The sequence below is a fragment of the Taudactylus pleione genome, unplaced genomic scaffold, assembly GCF_031769625.1.
Source record: "Taudactylus pleione unplaced genomic scaffold, aTauple2 ptg000451l, whole genome shotgun sequence".
Taxonomy (NCBI): Eukaryota; Metazoa; Chordata; class Amphibia; order Anura; family Myobatrachidae; genus Taudactylus; species Taudactylus pleione.
The window spans coordinates 1230857-1251394 of NW_028284853.1; the positions used below are offsets into that span (position 1 = coordinate 1230857).

Consider the following 20538-nt stretch of genomic DNA (forward strand, 5'->3'; position numbering starts at 1 on the left):
AGGTTTTCTGAATTTGAAACTTGGCCCAGAGAAACTGGGCTCATAAGGCTGCAGCTCTAGGATACCCTCAACATGGGCAGCATTCAGGAAGCCGACAGACGGAATTCACATATAGCCTCCAAAATTTGGGCAAAAAAATCCTTAATTTTCTGGGGATCTACCTTTATAGCCCCTAAACAGGAGATGTACAATGCAGTAAGGAAATTCTATTTTATTGTGGGGAGAGAAGTGGTGTATATCAAATTTAATTTCTTGCATATATATAGCATGGGTAAAGTCAGACCAATCAAAGTACTCCAGAGGGGTTGGGTATGGGATCCCGGCAGTTGGGATGATGGCTGTCAGAATAACCTCCCCCTCTAGTGCCTAAACCTAGCCTCCCCTCCCCGCACCCTAAAAATAACCCTCCCCCTTAGTACCTAACCCTCCCCCTAGTGCCTAACCCTAAACCTAACCCTCCCCATACCCCCGTTACTTACCTTCGGGATGCCAGCAGTCGGGATTCTGGAGCCGGGATCCCAGCTGCTGTCGGGGTTTCGGCGCTGGTATTTTGACCGTCGGCATCCCGTTTGCCGACATGCTGACTTCCTCCCCTCCAGGACTTACAATAGATCCATTATATTTGGCATAATGAAATCCTTCCTGTACATTATTGAAATACCATGTGGAGTTTTCTAGACCAATCAAAAGCAAGAGGCAGTAGCGTTTATAATTATCCTTATATAATGCACAAGACTTCCTAATGACTAGATGACATCAGAGCTGATCAAATTATAAACAATGACATCAGAACTCACTGTTTATACAGAAAATGATCACACATCACTGTATCAGCACCACTTGGGTAATATCGGTTTTTAATGCTCAAGAGATGTACTAAGCCTTGGAGAGAGAAAAAGTACCAACCAATCAGCTCCTAACTGTCATTTTTCAAACACTGTAAAGTGACAGGAGCGGATTGGTTGGTGCTTTTTCTCTCTCCAGTTTATCTCTCTCCAAAGTTTAGTACATATAACCCTTAAGGGCATATTGAAAAATGGCAAACATCTATTTCCAATGGAAATCAGAGCCTGCGCTGGCCTAATAGCTTTCTGTTGCTTTGCGCAACACAGGAAGGGGTTACATCGCTTTTGCATAAGGAAGCTTCCCTGTGCCATTGCATAGGGAAGCCTATTAAACAAAAATTGCGGAAAATGGGCTCATGCATGAGGACAACTGGAGCAACAGCCCTGGTTATAAAATATAGATCAGCTGCCTCGGACATATTCTGTGTGCTAAAAGTTACTTTTTATCAATGATATCAGAGGAACATTTTGATAAATGTGCCCCATAATCTGGCACTGTCAGAGAGGTTTACTACGTCGCTGCATTGTATGATTAGAAAGTGGCCCATTATATCATTTATATTACAGATTAATTCATAATTCATTTATTCTAGGAGAAACTGCGAGAGAGCTCAGAGGTGGAATTGATCGTATCTAAAGTCTTTGACATAATCAAAGTTGACTTTGGAGGTTACCAATCAGAAGACTGGAAACAGCTGACACAAGTGACCCTGGAGAACATCCTGTTTGCTGTAGATGAAACAGAACTAGAGACCTTCCCTATTCCTCTGAACTGTGACTCTTATCACGAAGTGTGAGTAACTATCTATTCAAATAGCAGAAATGGTCCTTTGGCACAAATGTATGAATGATGTTTTTACATGATCGCAGCAGAATCAGACTAATGCTTTGCTGTGCTCCTATAAAAGGGGTGCAACATTATATTTGATTTGTATGCACCAATTGAGGCTAAACTTAGCTTATGTGGTCTGTTAATAATATAGTTATATTTCTCTGTTTATTGGCAATAGCTTAATCCTTATTATCTCAATAATATCAATAACTTTACCCTTATGCAGTAGATTGCTATGGCATTTATATGACATTAGGTGACAGCACAGAACAATTTTTGTTTTACAGTGTAAAAGGCTTTGATAAATCCTTTCATTCAATGAAAGAGGTAACCAAAAAGTCTGTATTCAACAAATGCATCAAACATCAGCTTGACTCTATTGGCAGTAACAATGGTAAGTTATGTAACAGTGACAGTGTATCCTAAATACCGTCCTATTGTGTCCTTTCAATTTCTTAATATAATGGCATCTTACAATATTGTAAACTCTGTTGTATATAATTTGATCATGCTAAAACTTTTTTTTTTTTTTAACTATTTGTGCCCCCAAACGTCAATGTGCCATTGTTCAAACAGATGATTGCCAATAAAATAATTGAATAGCTGAGAATCTGGGGATCCCAAAAACACATTCTGGGATCCCACTTGGGAACCTGACCAACAGGTTGTGCACATTACTAGTGGACTAATTCTATTTGATCATTTAAATTAAGAATGTGTAGATTGACAAATACAATTAAGTAAAAAGTGCCTTTGATAATAAACAACAGATATATAAACACAATCTAAAAGTAAAAAAATTCTGTGTTGTAGGAGTTCGCTGTGGGGAAACAACCGACAGAACCCAAGCCTGGCTGGATAGCAATCTTGGAAGCTTTGCGGAATATGCCTCTATTAGTGATCTCTCACAGTGGTCCGTGAAATTCCAGGCTGTGAGTGAAAATGAAGTCTGAGGGCAAAATTAAATAAGTGGCGGTTTGACTGCAGTTTCTATTCTATTCTAAACCCCGCGGTTTGGTGGCGGTTTCTATTCTATTCTAAACCCTGGGGTTTGGTGGCAGTTTTGCAGCAGTTTCTGAATGACAGCCCTGTTCTATTCTATTCTAAAATGTGTTTTGACTGTGGTTTGCTTTCTGCAGATTTACTAAGGCCAAAACCGCTGCAAAACTGCCATCAAAACACATTTTAGAATAGAATAGAACAGGACTGTCATTTAGAAACCGCTGCGAAACTGCCACCAAACCACCGGGGTTTAGAATAGAATAGAAACTCAAACCGCCGTCAAACCTCCGCTTAGTAAATTTTGCCCTGAGCCTTTTAAATACATCTTCCCGTCCATTCCAAATGACACTTCTCTATTTCCCATCAGAAACTGGTTGCAAAAAGTTGCTCTTCATTTTTTTCAGACCGACGTCATCAACACTGTAAGCGCTACCCAGCTGGCAACCGTGGCTGTACAGCAAATCAACAAGGAAGAGGTCGCTTATCAAATAGCCGGAAGAGTGGAGCAGTTTGAGATTGATGATGTGTACTCTTTCCTTGATATATTCTCTTCATCGCTCCAGGAGGTACGAGGTCTCTTATAAAAGTAACTCTGTAGAAATTCAAACCTGCTTCTGTTAAATCCTATTCTTTATCTTATCTATCCATCCTAGTCATATTTCCCCTACTGCAAACGTAATTCTGCACGACGATATAAAACACCTCTAAGTTATTACACGCCATGTTTATTATGTTTTGCAGCTGAACATAAAGATTACAGACGCTAAAATCAGCCTTAAGTTCCTGTCTTTGTCCATTTCCGCTATCAAGATTAAACTGTCCTCCTATTCCGCCAGTGACTGGAGTAACCTCCTGTCTGTCAGATTACAGCCGTTCCTTTCCAGCATAGATAAGGAACAACTCTCCGTCCTCTTGGGCTCTGCTGATTGCGATGGCTACGCCATCATGTAAGTAAATCTGTATCCGCTGGTGGAGAAACTAGAAAGACACCATTGATCGTCTCGACTGTTTTTCCATTGGCTATTGAATGACAATTATTCTGCTATCATTGATAAAACAATTTTATTTATTACCAGTTATTTATATGGCGCACACATATTCCGCAGCGCTTTATAGAGAGTATTTGCCCATTCACATCAGTCCCTGCCCCAGTGGAGCTTACACTCTATATTCCCTATCACATGCGCACACACATACACACTAGGGTTAATTTTGTGTTCTGAGCTAATTAACCTACCAGTATATTGTTGGAGTGTGGGAGGAAACCCGGAGTACCCGGAGGAAACCCACGCAAGCACAGGGAGAATATACAAACTCCACACAGGTAGGGCCGTGGTGGGAATCGATCCCATGACCTCAGCGCTGTGAGGCAGTAATGCTAACCATTACACCATCTGTGCTGCCCAATATGATACAATATGATCCATAACTCAAAGCCGAATTAAACCCAACAATTCAGATTTTCAGATAAAGCCCATCAGGCAAACAACACTCTTGCCCCCATATTTGCCCTGTTGCTCTATTACAAATTGTATATGTATAAAGTGTCCCAAACACAGAAGTCATGGAGTTCACCTCATTACAGTAACAAGAAGTCTCTGCCTGGGTTCGGTATGGCTTCCCTTCTCGTCATTCAGAATATTGACGAGCAGAAGGGAAAGATTGGCATGTAGTCAAACCCAAGTCAGACTGTTCTATTTCATAATTCACCTGTCAGCCCCAAGGGCATCTCTCTTCAATTGTCCTCTGGCTAATTGTCCACTGTCTTAGTTTCAACTGTTTTATTTGACTTCCTGGTACCACTAGCAGCACCACCAACAGCGACAGAACTCCCAATCCATAGCTATTAGGCAAAGACCCGAAAACAGGGCTTTTCCCATTGCTGTGAAATCACTCTAATGCCACTGTGTGCAATTCCACAGAGCATTTTTTGTTACCTATGAGACTGTAAGCCAATCACCTAGGCTCAGAGTGCTCCTCAAAAAGCACCCTTTTCCCTCTGCACTTCCTGGAATGATGTAAATGCCCCACCTCCACAGTAAGAAAAAGAAACATGTCTACTTTCTGCAAATTGAAAGAAAGAGTCCGTTATTTTAAGTATAACATATAGACCAGTAATGTAGCAGCTTTACTATACAGTGTATTGTATTTGTCTCTCAGAGGGAGATGTATCAATTGGAGAGAGATACAGTGAAGAGAGATAAAGTACTAACTAATCCGCTTTTAGCTGTCAGATTACAGGTTGTGCTAGAAAATTATTTCTGTCCACTTTATCTCTAAGCATTAATAAATCTCACCCTAATCTGTATTGGTTTATGGAGTTTGTATTTAACCCGAGATCACCACATTATAATCCTGATTTATATTTTGTGCTATCCAGTATAGAGCAACTAAGCAACATTTTCGATGACTTCAGCCACGACGTCCAAACCAACCTTTATGAAGCCATACGTGATTACGCTGACGCCCATGTGGGAAGCTCAGGTAAGGGTCATGTGAAAACCGTACACCTAAAGAAGGACATCTCTATTTATCGGTTGACCAATCTTGACAGATTAAAACTTATTTGCAACTTAGATTTTTAAGGCCTTATGCTGATTGGGACACAAATGGAAATGCTAACGGATCTCTTGGATATCCGCAAACCGCTCGTGCGCAGTGATCGCTGACTGCGCAGGTGTCGTACCACGCCCACGGACGGTTGGGGTTTGCAAGTGCAGATGGATTGATCCGTCTGTTGACAGACATGGGGTGGGAGTCAGCTGTAGACGGCTTCAGACGGAAAACCAGTGGGCGGAGATACCAGTCAACCAGCTCCTAACTGCCATTTTTCATATACAGCCTGTGACATGACAGTTAGGAGCTGACTGGCTGGTACTTTATCTCCCTTCACTTTATCTCCATCCATGGCTTAGTAATAGACCCCTTTATCTGTGTTAAAAAAGCTCTGAAGTAGTGGCCTCAGCTTTTCCTCACACCAGTCTGCTGCCGTTTGTGGGTGGGGAGGGGACGGCGACGGCCTCCATTTCCCGAAACAGAGGCATGTCGCCGCCATTGGGAGGGAGGGAAGAGGCCAGGATCTCCATCAGCAGGCCGATGGCAACTTAGATTATCAAATGCTGCATCCTTGGAAGCAGCTCGGATAAGTAAAGCATGCAAGGGGCGTGACGCCTCCTGCTGCTTTACCATAGTTGCAAGGACGGAATTGCAAAGCTGCCTGCATGCATATATCATATATCTATAGCCTGCGTACATACATCATATATCTATAGCCTGCGTGCATACATCAAATATCTATAGCCTGTGTGCATACATCATATATCTATAGCCTGTGTGCATACATCATATATCTATAGCCTGCGTACATACATCATATATCTATAGCCTGCGTACGTACATACATCATATATCTATAGCCTGCATGCATACATCAAATATCTATAGCCTGCGTGCATACATCAAATATCTATAGCCTGCGTGCATACATCAAATATCTATAGCCTGCGTGCATTCATAATATATCTATAGCCTGCGTGCATACATCATATATCTATAGCCTGCGTGCATACATCATATATCTATAGCCTGCCCGCAGCTTTACAGTTCCGTCCACGGCTGAATCAGCCCCTCAGTCAGTGCAGTGTTACAGAAAATAAGAACTCCCTGATTTTGTGCAGCTTCTGCACTTCCCATTGTTCACCCACAATAATACTAAATAAATAAATAAATAAATGAAATAAATAATTATAAACCTGTGCTGACCCATTTATCCACATCTACTAAATACAGGTGTCTGCCCTGTGAGCGGTGAAGAGAGCAGTGCTACAGTTAAAAGACTTTTCGGCAAATTCTGTGTGTTTTTTGGTTATGCAGACTTCAGTCACTACATACCTAGTTTCAATGGGGTAAGTTCACTATGGTTGCTATGGGCAACATCACTTTTAAAACTCACTTCTAAAAACTCGCACTTTAGTAAATTTACCCCCAAGACTTGATACATGTTCCACAGAGACCAAAATGCACAGTAGTTTCCAGGAGTTAGCGAAAAAAGCTAAAAAACTATCTGCATTGGTATCTAAGGGGACACACTTTTTAAAATGAAGTCACCATAATTTACTTCAGAGAAAAAAAGAGGAATGATATTTATATACATATAAAAAAAATCAACTGTGAATAATTAAACAGGAGGACCAAATATAAAATAGGGAATTGTCCTAGTTAAAATGAGCGTGCTCAGGGTTATTTTGTAGATGGAGTGTTTATAGAGCCTCTCCCACTCATAGTAACTTTTTTCAAAAGATCAGTAGACAATTATTAAACAGTTGCTCCCTATTTTGAAACAGGGGACTTTACCCCTCCCCTTAGGCTGCCCTTAAATTGTTTTCAGTCAGGAACAAGGAGATTAAGGCTTTGGAATGTCCTATCCCGCAAACAGCGGCCAGTGATAGGCGGGTTTTCTTGCCACATTTTAACTGCTGGACAGTTTTAAGCTTCTTGTAGAGGGCAAGTATCACTCGTCCTTAGCAGGTTAGGGGTTAAGTAAATATGTTATAATAAGTTCATGAAGAAAAATGATGCACTATTTAAATTTCCCCAGAACAGACATTCCTAGCCAAACATGTGTGGGAAAAACATTGTATACGCCTAATGACAGCGCTATGCAGACGTTTGTAGATATTCAGGGTTGAACTTGATTAACAGTCAGCCGTGGGCAAAAAACACCCAAAACAGCATAGTCCAATTTATCTTAGGAGATCAAAATATACAGTATTCCTGACCCCATACTGCTCATCAAATAATTCTGTGGATCCACACTCTAAAGTTCGTGTGGTCATAAACTTTGGGGTCTATTTATTAAGTCTTGGATGGAGATAAAGTGAAAGGAAATAAAGTACCAGCCAATCAGCTCCTAGCTGCCATGTCACAGGCTGTGTTTGAAAAATGACAGGAGCTGGTTGGTTAGTAATTTATCTTCTTTCACTTTATCTCCATCCAAGGCTTAGTAAATAGACCCTTTTATATTTTCCTTGTAAGAGTTCCAAACCTTTCTAGGATCTATCTGCAGTGTCTGCAAATACCGATTCTTGTGTGAGTGCACATCTCATTGTCTAACTCTTCTCTCAGCCGTAGATTAAATCGATCTTCTTTCCATCATAGAGGGTGACTATTTACCCTCTGTGAAGGCCCACGAATGTAATTTTACACAGAGATCATGTCTACCTTCCAACATTCCTTCTGTTATATATACATGAACCTAACAATGGGGGAGTTGTATCAAACCTTGGAAAGAGATAAAGCGGAGAGAGAGAAAAGGGGTAGATGTACTAATCCTGGGGGATCTTATCTAACAGGTTGCGACCTGCTGCCGCTGCGGGAACTCCTGCCAGTCTTCCCCTATCTTTAAAATGTCATTCATTTTAAAGGCAAAAACAGCCTGTAAAATGACATCTAGAAGCTGATTGGTTGGCACTTTATCTATCTCCACTTTATCTCTTTCCATCTCCCCCAATGTTTCCTCCTAATCGACATCTCCCATGCCCATAGTGGCCTCTCTCACTATATTCCTTAGTTCCAGTATAGTCTTTGGCGTTACCAGTGCCTTATCTAAAGACACATCATAGAGTCATCGATGATGTACAATTTTATCCATTTGCAGCTTTCTGCTATTGGTTCCCTGAGTGCGAGCCAAATAGGAGAGTTGGCTTTCAGTGGAGATGCACTCAACAACCAAGAAAGTGCCCAAATCCTAATAAACAGTGTGTCTGGAATGTCTTTCGACCAAGTGGACAACTTCCTGTTCAGCTTCCAGACCATGGCGGAGAAGGTAAGGGCCAGTCCAGATTCTGCAACATAAGCAAAATGTTGGCTGTTGTATGAGATGTTCAGTTGTCTCCATTATTTTTGTTTCCTACAGGGAAGCATACTATCCTTGCCAAACTTCAGCATCCAAAGTTCTCTGTTCAATGCCATTTTTGAGAAGATCTCACCCCAATTTGCTATGTTCACCACTACCCAGTGGGCGGACTATTGCCAGGGCAGATTCAGACTCTTTGTGACAAGCCTCAATGCTGATCAAATTGAGAGGATACCAACTAACGGTACCTGCGACGCCTTCCATACCATGTAAGAAAATGAAAATGAGACGGTGTATTTGTATACGTAATTGTACTGTACTTTGTATTAAGCACTGTGAGTTATAGGGCTTTATGAAAGCCAACTTTAACTGGCAGTACCTCTCGTTCTCTAATGTGAAGTATCGTCCGTCCATGTGCATAGTGGTTTATCTCAAGGCGTTAGCTAGCAGCGAAAAGCTAAGTGTATTGCAGCCCGATAAATATAGTTTGGCCAACGTCCCCATACTCATAGGAGATAGCAGTGATAAACTGCACAAACTATAGTAAGGCTGATTTCTCCGCGATTAACCTTTTGAAAAATATCAGAAAGTGGATCTATTGCCGGTGTTTATGCCGGCAAAATAACTCTTCAGCTCTTGATAAATTGAGCCCGTAATATTATATGTAGACTATTCTTATTCCAAAAAGATAAGGAAATGTTTTGGTTATTTATTATTAATAATAATAATAATAATAATAATAATAATATCTTTTATTTTTATGGCGCCACAAGGGTTCCGCAGCGCCTTACAATGTACATAAACAAAGTACATAAACAGTACATAAACATTTGAACAAAACAAGAAAACAGTGACATACAGTACAAGACATTGCAGGACAAGTACATGGTATATAAACATTTGGAGTATAGAGTAGATAACGATGTAAGTAAAGGATGAAAAATACATGAGGTAAAAGGGCCCTGCTCTTGAGAGCTTACATTCTAAAGGGGGGGGCAGACAGAGGCAACACAGAAGGGGTCGATAGTGAGGAAGGAGCATGGAGCAGTGGGTTAGGATGTATGCCGCGGAATGTGTATAAGATGACCCTGTGTTATGTCAAAATGAAGTCCTTCATTCATCTATATGACAAAAATAGATTTTATTTATGTGTTATTTACATAAGAAATGTACAAAATTAAAGTAGTTTGCCCTTTAATTTTTGTCTGTTAAATTTTAGCATCAAAATACATCCAGCTAAAATGTGGCTATTATGGGACTGTCCCGCCATCCTAACAGTGAGTACCGGCTGCTGGATGCTCTGCCATGCTCCTGTGAGTGGGTACTTCTTACATGCTAGGCCCACCCACAGAGAGGTGCAGCCATGCCCAACATGCAGTGGCCATGCCCCCTCCAGGGGGGCATCCCCGGGATGTTGCTATACTCTGGTCCAGGATTTCTCATGGCAGCCCTAGAGGGGACCAGCAGAGACAGTAGGGAATAGGGCTTAGTGGTGGGGTAGCAAGTCCATGGAGCGAGGGAGGTAGTTGAGTGGAGGAACAGGAAGGATGGTTGAGAGAAGTAGAGGGTTGTAAGGGAGACTGGTGAGAGAAAAAAGGTGGATCAGCAAGTGGAGGAGACTAGAGGGAGAGGATAGTGGTGGAAGAAGTAGGTAAAGCAGAGGATTATGTAGATACTGAATAAGGGGGGTGATTGAAGTAAAGGTGTTCATGCTGTGGTAATAAGTGAGGTGAAAACTGGAGTGGAGGCTGTGTGATGTAGGGACGGTGTGATATGGAGGCTGTGTGATGTGGAGGCTGTGTGATGTAGGGACAGTGTGATATGGAGGCTGTGTGATGTAGGGACGGTGTGATATGGAGGCTGTGTGATGTGGAGGCTGTGTGATGTAAGGACAGTGTGATATGGAGGCAGTGTGATGTAGGGACAGTGTGATGTAGGGACAGTGTGATGTAGAGGCAGTGTGATGTAGGGACAGTGTGATGTAGGGACAGTGTGATGTAGGGACAGTGTGATGTAGGGACAGTGTGATGTAGGGACAGTGTGATGTAGGGACAGTGTGATGTAGGGACAGTGTGATGTAGGGACAGTGTGATGTAGGGACAGTGTGATGTAGGGACAGTGTGATGTAGGGACAGTGTGATGTAGGGACAGTGTGATGTAGGGACAGTGTGATGTAGGGACAGTGTGATGTAGGGACAGTGTGATGTAGGGACAGTGTGATGTAGGGACAGTGTGATGTAGGGACAGTGTGATGTAGGGACAGTGTGATGTAGGGACAGTGTGATGTAGGGACAGTGTGATGTAGGGACAGTGTGATGTAGGGACAGTGTGATGTAGGGACAGTGTGATGTAGGGACAGTGTGATGTAGGGACAGTGTGATGTAGGGACAGTGTGATGTAGGGACAGTGTGATGTAGGGACAGTGTGATGTAGGGACAGTGTGATGTAGGGACAGTGTGATATGGAGGCTGTGTGATGTAGGGACGGTGTGGATAAATCTTGTTAGATGTTCAAAATACAGGTAAAAGAACAGTGCTGCTAATCACGTATTCAAGTATTATATATATTTCTATGAGAGATGAGTAAAGTTAGTGATGCAATTTTTGGCTAATCGTATTTTGTGGCGGAATCGCCCATTTCCCGACGATGTAAAGTTTTTGAGAAACAATTGTCTAATTCTGCATCTGCGGCGTCTCCATGTATTGTAGTCATAGGCGTGCGCAGCAGCTGGCACAGGTGGTGTTGCTCTGGCACTTCTCCCTCCGCGGCTGATGGACTACCCCGTCCCTCCCACTGGAACATGCACTACTCACCCGGGAGTCCAGGTGGGTCCAGGTAAATCGTGTATTTCCCAGAGGAAGGGGGGACGGATAGTCTGTAACCTGATCAAGGGAAAGTGCAGAAGTGGTACCCCCTGTGGTAACTAAGTGGAGGATAGGCGCCGGTCATAGGAGGAGTGTAGGGATTGTGTATAGAGACGAGGTTAGATATAGGGCCGTATTCAATTAGGCTGCAAAATCCCGTTATCAGCGATAATTTACTGTATTCAATTTCAAATACTTTTCGCAGGTGCGAAAAGCCCTTTGTTAGAAATCGGGGATAAGTTTTCACCATGTAATACATGGCGAAAAAAAGTGCAGAATTGGGGTTTAGGGGTGCAGGCTTAAAAAAATAGCCTGCAGCCTTTGTAATGTCTCCTAAAATAAATCTGTGTCAAAAAAAGTTTAAAAAGTTTATAAGGACACCCAAAAAAATTTACTTCAATTTTGGGGAGAAAAAAAAATATTGGAGAACAAAGTTTTAAACTAGCAAAATTGATTCAGGGTGGGTTTCCAAGTATGCGGCAGGTGTTTTCTTCATTTTGGGTGGTTGCGGAAGGTGCATTTTTGAAGAATTTCATTTTAGAGACTTAAAGATATGCTTGTACCCATTTTCACGTACCCCAAATTTGATGGGACAAGTTTTTTGTTTGTTTTTTAAATCGAAGTGCTATTCTTCACCCCTTCTTCTAAAGCCGCATTTATGCACCTGCCGCGGCTATTAAAAACCCCGAATTCCTTCTGCAGCCAAATCCATAGTGATCCCCCATGTCTGAACATCTTTAGTGGGGTGCCTGGATGAATTCCTAAAAATTCCCTGGACTTTTCGATACTTACCTTTCCGCCAGGTCCTAATTGAATACTGGGATAAAGCGGGCATGCGCCCGATACTTTATCTCAGGAAAAACAGTGATGAGGGTGAAAAGTCCGACCTCGGACTTTTCGCCCCAAATTGAATACGGCCCATAGAGGGTGATTGAGACATGGACACAAGGAAGCCATCGGGTGCAAGTGGCCAATGGTTTCCCTCTGCGGATGCGGTGAAGCCGCATTGTGCATACGCCCCGATGATTACCGCACGGAGGCGCAGATCAAAATTGCATGCAGATCCATGCAAATTCAATAGGCGTTTCTGAGTGGTAACCGGGTGGGGTGGCTACCAGATAAAGGCGTTTTGCGGACATGTAGGTGTCAGCAACTGCATCTAAAGACGCAGATGCATTGACACTGGTGGCCATGTCCAGTGGGACATTCTATGCCTGCCACAGGGCAGGTGCAATACGGCGCCCATCGCCCCCACAGCATTAGCTCAAAGACACAGTAGCGGCTGTGATAAAAGACGATGTCGCTACTGGAAGAGTGGCCATCTCTGGGTCACCCCCATAGGTAGAAGTGGTTTAAGACTGTGTAAGTGAGAGGAAGAGGAGTCTAACCTGGGTTCTGAGCAGATGCCACGTGGCGGGAGAGGAAAAGGAGATGAGTAACAATGTTAAGAATAGATTGAAGGGACATTAGGTGAGAGGGAGGTGTGCAGAGGTGTGTTTGGGACATATAAGTCTAGGTAGAAAAAAAATTGTTCTGTGCAGAACACACGGACGGCTTAAGAGAGGAGGGGTCTCTGTGTGGGTCCCCTTCTTTCTCTCAGCACAGCCGTGCATATACTCTAGCACTGTGTCAGAGTCTACTGTGCATGTGCAGGTCTCCGGAAACATGGCGTCTGCAACATGTTCACAGTGATTTCTCTACTGTGCATGTTCAAATCTTTGGGAAAATGGAGCTGTGGCCATTTTCCTGGTGATTTGTGCAGTACAAATGTGGGACTCCGGAGAGGTGAGTATAATGTATGGGTGCAGGGAGTGCGATGTGGGTCCCACTGGGCCCTGGGGCCTATGTGCACCACACACCCTGCATCCATTATAGATACGCCCCTGTATTACGTGATACCATTGATAATGAACAATCTTATATTTGATTGGTTGTTAAACTTGTACATTCCAAGTAATTTATATGCAGCACAAAAATGTCTTCCAGACCATCTGCTAATTGACTTATTTTTCTATTCTAAACATACAGAATGTCAGCCATGAGCAGGATCTATAAAGCATTCTCAGAAGACATACAACAAGCCATCTTTACCAAAGCAAAGTCATACCTTGAGATTCAAAGCAAGCTCTCTCCTACTGATGGTAAGCAAGCTTATATTCATGTTCCCATTGCTTAGTGATTACAAACATGTTTGAATGGTAGGTGGGATGGGCTATTTGTTATTTCTTATTTTCCATTTATATTTGTTACAGGACCCGCATGCCCCACAGGCACAGGAGACAGCAGTGACTGGCTTACTGCCAACCTGGGGGCATTCAGTTCACGTGCCAGCATTGAGGACATTACAGCGGTATACCCTGAGTTTCAAGTTGTAAGTATACAGTGGTATTAGCAAACAGCACTGAGTGTTGTCTATCTATAGCAATAGATCGCTTAAATAGATAGCTATGAGATAGATAGATAGATAGATAGATAGATAGATAAATAGATACCACACTATCTGGAAAGGAAACGATTAATTTCACGTCCGGAGAGTAAATGAACACCATAGTGTTATTATGCGTGTCAAGCATTTATATAGCTTCTTCATTCCATATCTTATCAGTTCCGAGCATGCGTAAACAATTTGAATAATAGTCACTTATACACTGGTAGCTATTACTTGTGTTAGCAGGGGGCAGCATTGTACTATAAATAAGCAAGCACTAACGTTAAATATTTCTTTACACATAATTAGGAGGTTCTGCTCATTATTTCTGAGAATGAAGACAAGGACCTTGCATTCCAACACTTGTTGGTACATCTCCGCTACTTCTCACAATAGGCACATGGAACACTTTATCAACAGGTGCACATTCCTGTTTATCCATGTCAGCATAAATTTGAACAAACCAATATTCAGAGTTTAACTCTATCAGAAACATCGATAGATTATACACAATAGATAGATAGATAGACGATATAAATTAGATGTCAGAAGAAGTCCAAATCTTAGTCATAGCAAAGCCATATGAGTTGTGCCATGTTAACCTATTTATGGTGATCTTACTTTCTTTGATTGGCAGCTTTCTGCAGTACAACACCTCACAGCCAGTCAGCTGGGCTCATATGCAGCAAACCTCGCTATCTTGTCAGACACGGATAAGATCACTACAGTCTTGAGTGGAATAAGCAGTCTAAATATTGGCAACTTTTTGGAGACATTTAATGTAGCCTGTAACCAGGTAAGCACTATATTCATGAAGCAGCTTGTGAAACCATCTTTTATGTTTAACCTCTGATTGAAAGCAGACGCTAACACTCCTTAAGCATGCCTAAAATATATAGCATGTTATGTCCACACTCCATAATGTACACACCATATTCTGCATTGATGACAGTGTAGGTAATGTGTGATCTTTGGTTTCCTTTTCCAGAAAGGGATCACGGAAATAACCAATGCACAGGTTAAAAACCTTTTTCTGGGAGAAATCTTCTGCAAGCTCTCATCCGCCTTCTCGTCATTCACTGTTAGTGATTACAACAACTGGTTCCAAGGAAAACTGAAATTTTTTGTCGATTCAGTCAATGCTAAGGTCCTGGGCTTCTTACCAGTGGATATAAGCTGCGACTCTCTTGCTGCCATGTAAGATAAACGTTTTAATTCTGTATAATATATAGCGCCTTCTGGTGCCATAACTACTGTAGCAATGGTAGCTGTTCCATGCACAAGTCTAGGCGGATTCACTCTTAACACTTCTTCTGTATTCAACAGTGTGGAGGGTCTAAGCGTTCAAAATCCTGAGAACCCTGGTGATGTGTACAGCTTCATAAAATCAGTCCTACGGAACCAGAAACCAGGTACAGGTACTGTAAGGTGGGAATGCTTAATAAAGAGTTTTTCATAGAAGTACCTGAGGCCAAGGGCGAGATGTATAAAATTTAGCATATACTGTAAAATACGATAATTCTGCCCATGATCATCAACTTACCAGTAAACACTCTGACAGAATTTAGCAATATATTCTGGCTGGTGCAGTTCCTCTAGTAAATTAATGTCCTGGCAAAACTTCACTTCCAGTTTCCTGTCCCGTCAGTTGGACTCCGATAGTGCTACTATCGGAGAGGGATCCCAGGAATCCCTCTTTGGGAAACCTTGTGTTATTAGACAATATTCTTGAAGGAGAATAGGGTCTCAGTCATGCTTCAGCTGATACATAGGTCCATTAATTTTATCCATAATGCTTCTATTTTCTGTTATCCCATCCATTGAAATTCACTGAAAATGACTATAACATGTATGTCTAGGTGCCTGCACCGGTGGTGGACTGGACTCTAGAGGATGGGTAACAAAATATTTCAGTCGATACATTGCTTTCGCATCATGGAGTGAAATTATCCAGTTTAACCCAACTATCAAAGTGGTGAGTGGTGTTGAAATCTTTAATCTCTGTGTTACAACCTTCTCTGATGTGAAAATTATTGCGTTTCATCATCGGGCAATTAGGAAGAGTGCCAAACAATCGGTGAGAGAGGCATATGGCAGGAAAGTCCCTTAAGTTTATGCACCTTTATTTAACAAGAAAGTTTTGGGAGAATTTAAAGAAGCAACATCATTGGTGGAAGTTGGAACAACGGAAGCAGTCAGGGAAACTCATTCGCTCCCTGCAGTACATTCAGTTTTGCCTATATGCGAGCGATTGTCCGCTTTTTGTTTTTGAAAAGTACAAATGCTTTGAGGGACTATTAATGGGCTCGAGATCCAGATGGGGCTAAAAGTGTCCCTACACTGTCTTGCTGCTCACCTTTTGGACCTCCACCTTCATTAATTACAACTTTAACATTTTTACCCTTAATCACTGCTGGTTGGAGATTTATTCATGCGCTAAATAAAACATTAATGTAAGGAAATACCCGGGCTGCCTACATTTCATGTGTCACATTTGAATTATTATAGGGATCCCAACCACCTAACACAATGTTTTAACCCCAACAACTGGGGGGAGACTGAAGCTGCAGGAATTTGGGGCCAAAAAAGGTTGTCGTGTAATTGGATGTAAGGCAGTCATGTGACACTCACATCCAATCACAATATCCCATGCATTCCAACGACTTTAAAGTTATTTTTTTGGCAACCTATAAACATCAGGATAGAATTGGCTTCCGTGGCCATCTACTAAGCCATAAATACCAAATTAAATGTACAGTATTCACACTATTAAACTCATTAAAATATAATTTACCACACTGTACCACCCCATTTTATCTGTGCATACCCAGCTCCCCCCCATCATAAGGAGCAAAAAGTTGCATCCTTGTAGATGAGCCCAGCTTGACATGCAAAGTTACACCTCTGCGTATGAGCTCAATTGCAAAACAATTGGCCCATGATGCCACAAAACAGTGGTTGCACAGTTGGCATGCCTTTTTGCAACTTTGTTAATAATCTCAGAGTGATTTTAAAGCAATTTAACAGGGAGGTATATGCAGATCTAGAGCGCAGACCAGTTACATATATATGGAGCCTTTTGAGTGGATGCTTTGTGCACTGTCCATTCAGAGCATCACAGAGGATAGCACCGAGACAGGATCCCATGCAGAGTAATGGAGGCCTGGGGGTATATTTACTAAAGTGGCAGTTTATAGAAGTGGATATGTTGCCCATAGCAACCAATCATAGCTATTATCCTTCTAGAAGGTGCTAGAGAAATTATAAGTAGAATCTGATTGGTTGCTATGGGCAACAACTCCACTTCTAAAAACCCGCACTTTAGTAAATATACCCCTTGTAGTAAAATTGGTATGAACCATTATGAAGATTCTACAGGGCGTAAGCCTGCACTATACCTGCCAACTGGAGCCGCTATATATTATTTAATTATATATATTAGACTGAGGAATGTGCAGGATACTTTCAGGCACATACGATGACATTGCTCAAAATTAATAAAAAATTTACCAAAAAAGGACATAATTACACTAAGGCCTTTAAGGGACTGCTTTATTGCTGAGATAGACAATATTTTCTGGGCCTATATCCAGAAAAAAAAATTGGATTGCAGTAGTGAGGCCAGTCAGGTTCCTTTGTCCGTATACTGTATATGACCGAGTCTCTGGCTTCCTGGTGCATACTCCATTTTAAAATTGAAAATATCAGTGTTCTCCCCAGGCTGTTTTCTGCGGGCGCATCGCCCGGCAGAAACAGCCTACCGCCAGGTACTTTCCCTTGCCGACCCCCGCTGTGGAACGCTGGCCTCTGAAGTGACCGGAGGCTAAAGAAGCCTCCGATCGCTTCAGAGGCAAGCGTTTCCAGTGATGCACTGCGCGGGTGATGTCATGACGTCACCCGCAACGTGAGGAGCTGCCCCGCGCGCCTGCTGGATCTAGTTAGATCTAGTCAGCGCGAGGCAACGGGAGTGGGAGCGCGAGAGGCGAGCAGCCAGCAGGTAAAGGTAAGTGCTGGGCTGGGGCTGGGGCCAGTACCAGTCTGGGGGCACTGCATAAGGGGCCAGCCCGGGGGCACTGCACAAGGGACACTATTTAAACCTGGGGGCACTGCATAAGGGACCAGCCTGGGGGCACGGGATAAGGGACACTATTTAAACCTGGGGGCACTGCATAAGGGGCCAGTCTGGGGGCACTGCATAAGGGACACTAAGCCTGGGGGCACTGCATAAGGGGCCAGCCTGGGGGCACTGCATAAGGGACACTAAGCCTGGGGGCACTGCATAAGGGGCCTGTCTGGGGGCACTATTTAATCCTGGGGGCTCTACATAAGGGACCAGTCTGGGGACACTACATAGGGGCACTACTTCAGCCAGGGGGCACTGCATAAGGGCAAAGCTAAACTACAGCGGGCAATGCATAAAAGGGGAAAACTACAGGAGGCACTGTATAAAGGGCACAAATACGGGGGGCACTGCATAATGGGCACTTTTGACTGAGAGCCAGTGGGGGAGTAGCCTGAGACCTGTCGGGCTGGATTGGTAAGGGAGATGCCCCTTTTCCCTCCGTGCGCATAATTGCGAAGGCCCCCACCCGGCTACTTTTGGATGCCACCTGGCTGGAAAAAATTTCTGGGGAAAACACTGACTATGTCCTGGGCAGAAATGAGTAAAAAGGCTTCCCTATGCTTTGTACAATGAGGCCAATGCAAAAACACAGGAGAAAGGCAGAAAGACAAATCACGGGCCCTGATTCAGAGGCGTACACAGTGCCGATATGTGCGCAGTTGACACGATATTTACTTGTACTGAGCATGCATCCGAACGATTGCCTGCGCACAGAGATGCAGCACAGAATCGGATGCAGAGGATTTTAGGGATTTAACAGATTCGGGGTGGCTAAGCCGAGGTGGCGGGCCGCCGGCATGCCACTGAAAGCAGCTGCGTTCAAAGGCGCACTGCCGCACACACAAGAAGCTGGAGAAACTGCATCTGCCACAGGGGTGGTGCGAGTTCTTGATGTTGCGACCGATGGTGCGTCTAATTACGCAATTGACGAAATGCACCTGGCTTAAGAGGTTGCAGTTGGGCATCTCAGTTGCTTAAAATTAGGATGTGGCATTAGTATATTGCTGCAGATGCAACTGCGGCAAAAGACGCCGACAGAAACCGTGTTTGCGTCATGGTCCATCTCTAAATCAGACTCGATGTGTGTGTTTTTGTTTTTTTCTTTTACTTTAAATTGCAGTAATGTGTACGCATGCTATAGGAGTAAAGGGGTCTGTGTCCACTTTATCTCTCTCCAAGGCTTAGTGCATAGACCCCAAAGTCCTACATAGGCAGTGTCGGATTTTACCTAGGGGCTCAGTAAAATCTACCATCTTCATTGAGCCCGTGAGTCCATGCACTAGCTTCACTGGCAGTGCCATCCCTTTGGAAGCGCTACCGGCCAATCACACACAAGACAGGCAGTGCCAGGGGGAGGTGTTTTCTCCCCCAAGGGCTGCCCGGGCCGAGATTAATACAGAGGGCACTTACAATAGGAAGCCGCTCCTCTGCCTCTCCATCAGGCTGCAGCTAATGCAGTCCCTAGAAGCCGTTGTTTGTGCGCACACATCGGTCCCACCGGTGCTTGTGCGCCTGCCAGATCCATTGTGCAGGTGTCGGGAATGTGGACTCCAGCACGGGCAGCCCCCCTTATCCAAGAGGGTAGGAGCCGCCGCTGTACATACAGTAGGTGAATACAAACATTTAAAATGTGAGACACAGGGAAAGTGGTTATATATATATATATATAATATATATATATATAATATATATATATATATATATATATATATATAGTCAAAATATGTCCACACTCACGTTTTTGTAGTCGAAAAATGCTGGGGTAGCTGCCCAAAAGGGACCTTCAGGTCCTTTGTATAACCTTTAAAGAAAGGGGTGCACTCACCAGTCTTCTAAAAAAAAGTCCTTTATTCCAACATTTAAAAGTAAATACAGGATCAACGTTTCGGTCCCAACGATGGACCTTTGACAAAGGTCCATCGTTGGGACCGAAACGTTGATCCTATATTTACTTTTAAATGTTGGAATAAAGGACTTTTTTAGAAGACTGGTGAGTGCACCCCTTTCTTTAAAGGAGATATATATATATATTAATTAGGGGTGAGCGGGTTCGGATTTCTGAAATCCGAACCCCCCCGATCCGAGTCAGGCTCGACTTTTCCCGCCTGAATCGGATCTGAAATCGAGGCAAAACGTCATCATCCCGCCTTCCGAGTCTCGCGGGTTTTGGATCCTATATAAGGTACCCGCGTCGGCTCCATTTTCTCACTCGGCTGTGGACAGTGAAGAGGGAGGGTGGGAGTTAGGGCTGTGTAGTGTAGTGTAGTGCTGCTGTTGTCCACTACTTCAAAGTCCATAGGGGCTGGCTGTGTTGTGCTGTGCTGCTGTTAATAGGGGCTGTGTCCACTACTTCAAAGTCCATAGGGGCTGGCTGGACTGTGTTGTGCAGTCAGTTCTCCATAGGGGCTGTGTCCACTCCAAAGTCCTGTGCAGTGTCCCAGTCCTAAAGAGGTGCTGTAGTGTTGTCCAGGGGGTGCTCTGTCCATCAGGGGTGCTCCCCCCAAGTGCTAAAAAAATTATATATTTTCTGTGTTTGTGAATTGTGTGCGCAGTAGCCGCACGTGCATCAACAAAGTAATACCAAGCGTGC

At 43.2% G+C, this 20538-nt stretch overlaps 1 protein-coding gene across 1 annotated transcript in view; it reads left to right on the forward strand.

The window, feature by feature from the left end:
- The window catches only part of LOC148505499 (uncharacterized), a 92427-nt gene that overhangs the window by 53537 nt on the left and 18352 nt on the right, over positions 1–20538 (forward strand). Inside the window, exons 34-48 of the mRNA XM_088448111.1 lie at positions 1439–1638; positions 1965–2071; positions 2491–2609; positions 3084–3245; positions 3421–3626; positions 5060–5163; positions 6469–6584; positions 8336–8503; positions 8594–8802; positions 13426–13538; positions 13650–13768; positions 14463–14621; positions 14814–15022; positions 15152–15237; positions 15685–15800. Coding sequence (XP_088304237.1) covers positions 1439–1638; positions 1965–2071; positions 2491–2609; positions 3084–3245; positions 3421–3626; positions 5060–5163; positions 6469–6584; positions 8336–8503; positions 8594–8802; positions 13426–13538; positions 13650–13768; positions 14463–14621; positions 14814–15022; positions 15152–15237; positions 15685–15800 — 2193 coding nt within the window. The remainder of the gene's footprint in view (positions 1–1438; positions 1639–1964; positions 2072–2490; positions 2610–3083; positions 3246–3420; positions 3627–5059; positions 5164–6468; positions 6585–8335; positions 8504–8593; positions 8803–13425; positions 13539–13649; positions 13769–14462; positions 14622–14813; positions 15023–15151; positions 15238–15684; positions 15801–20538) is intronic.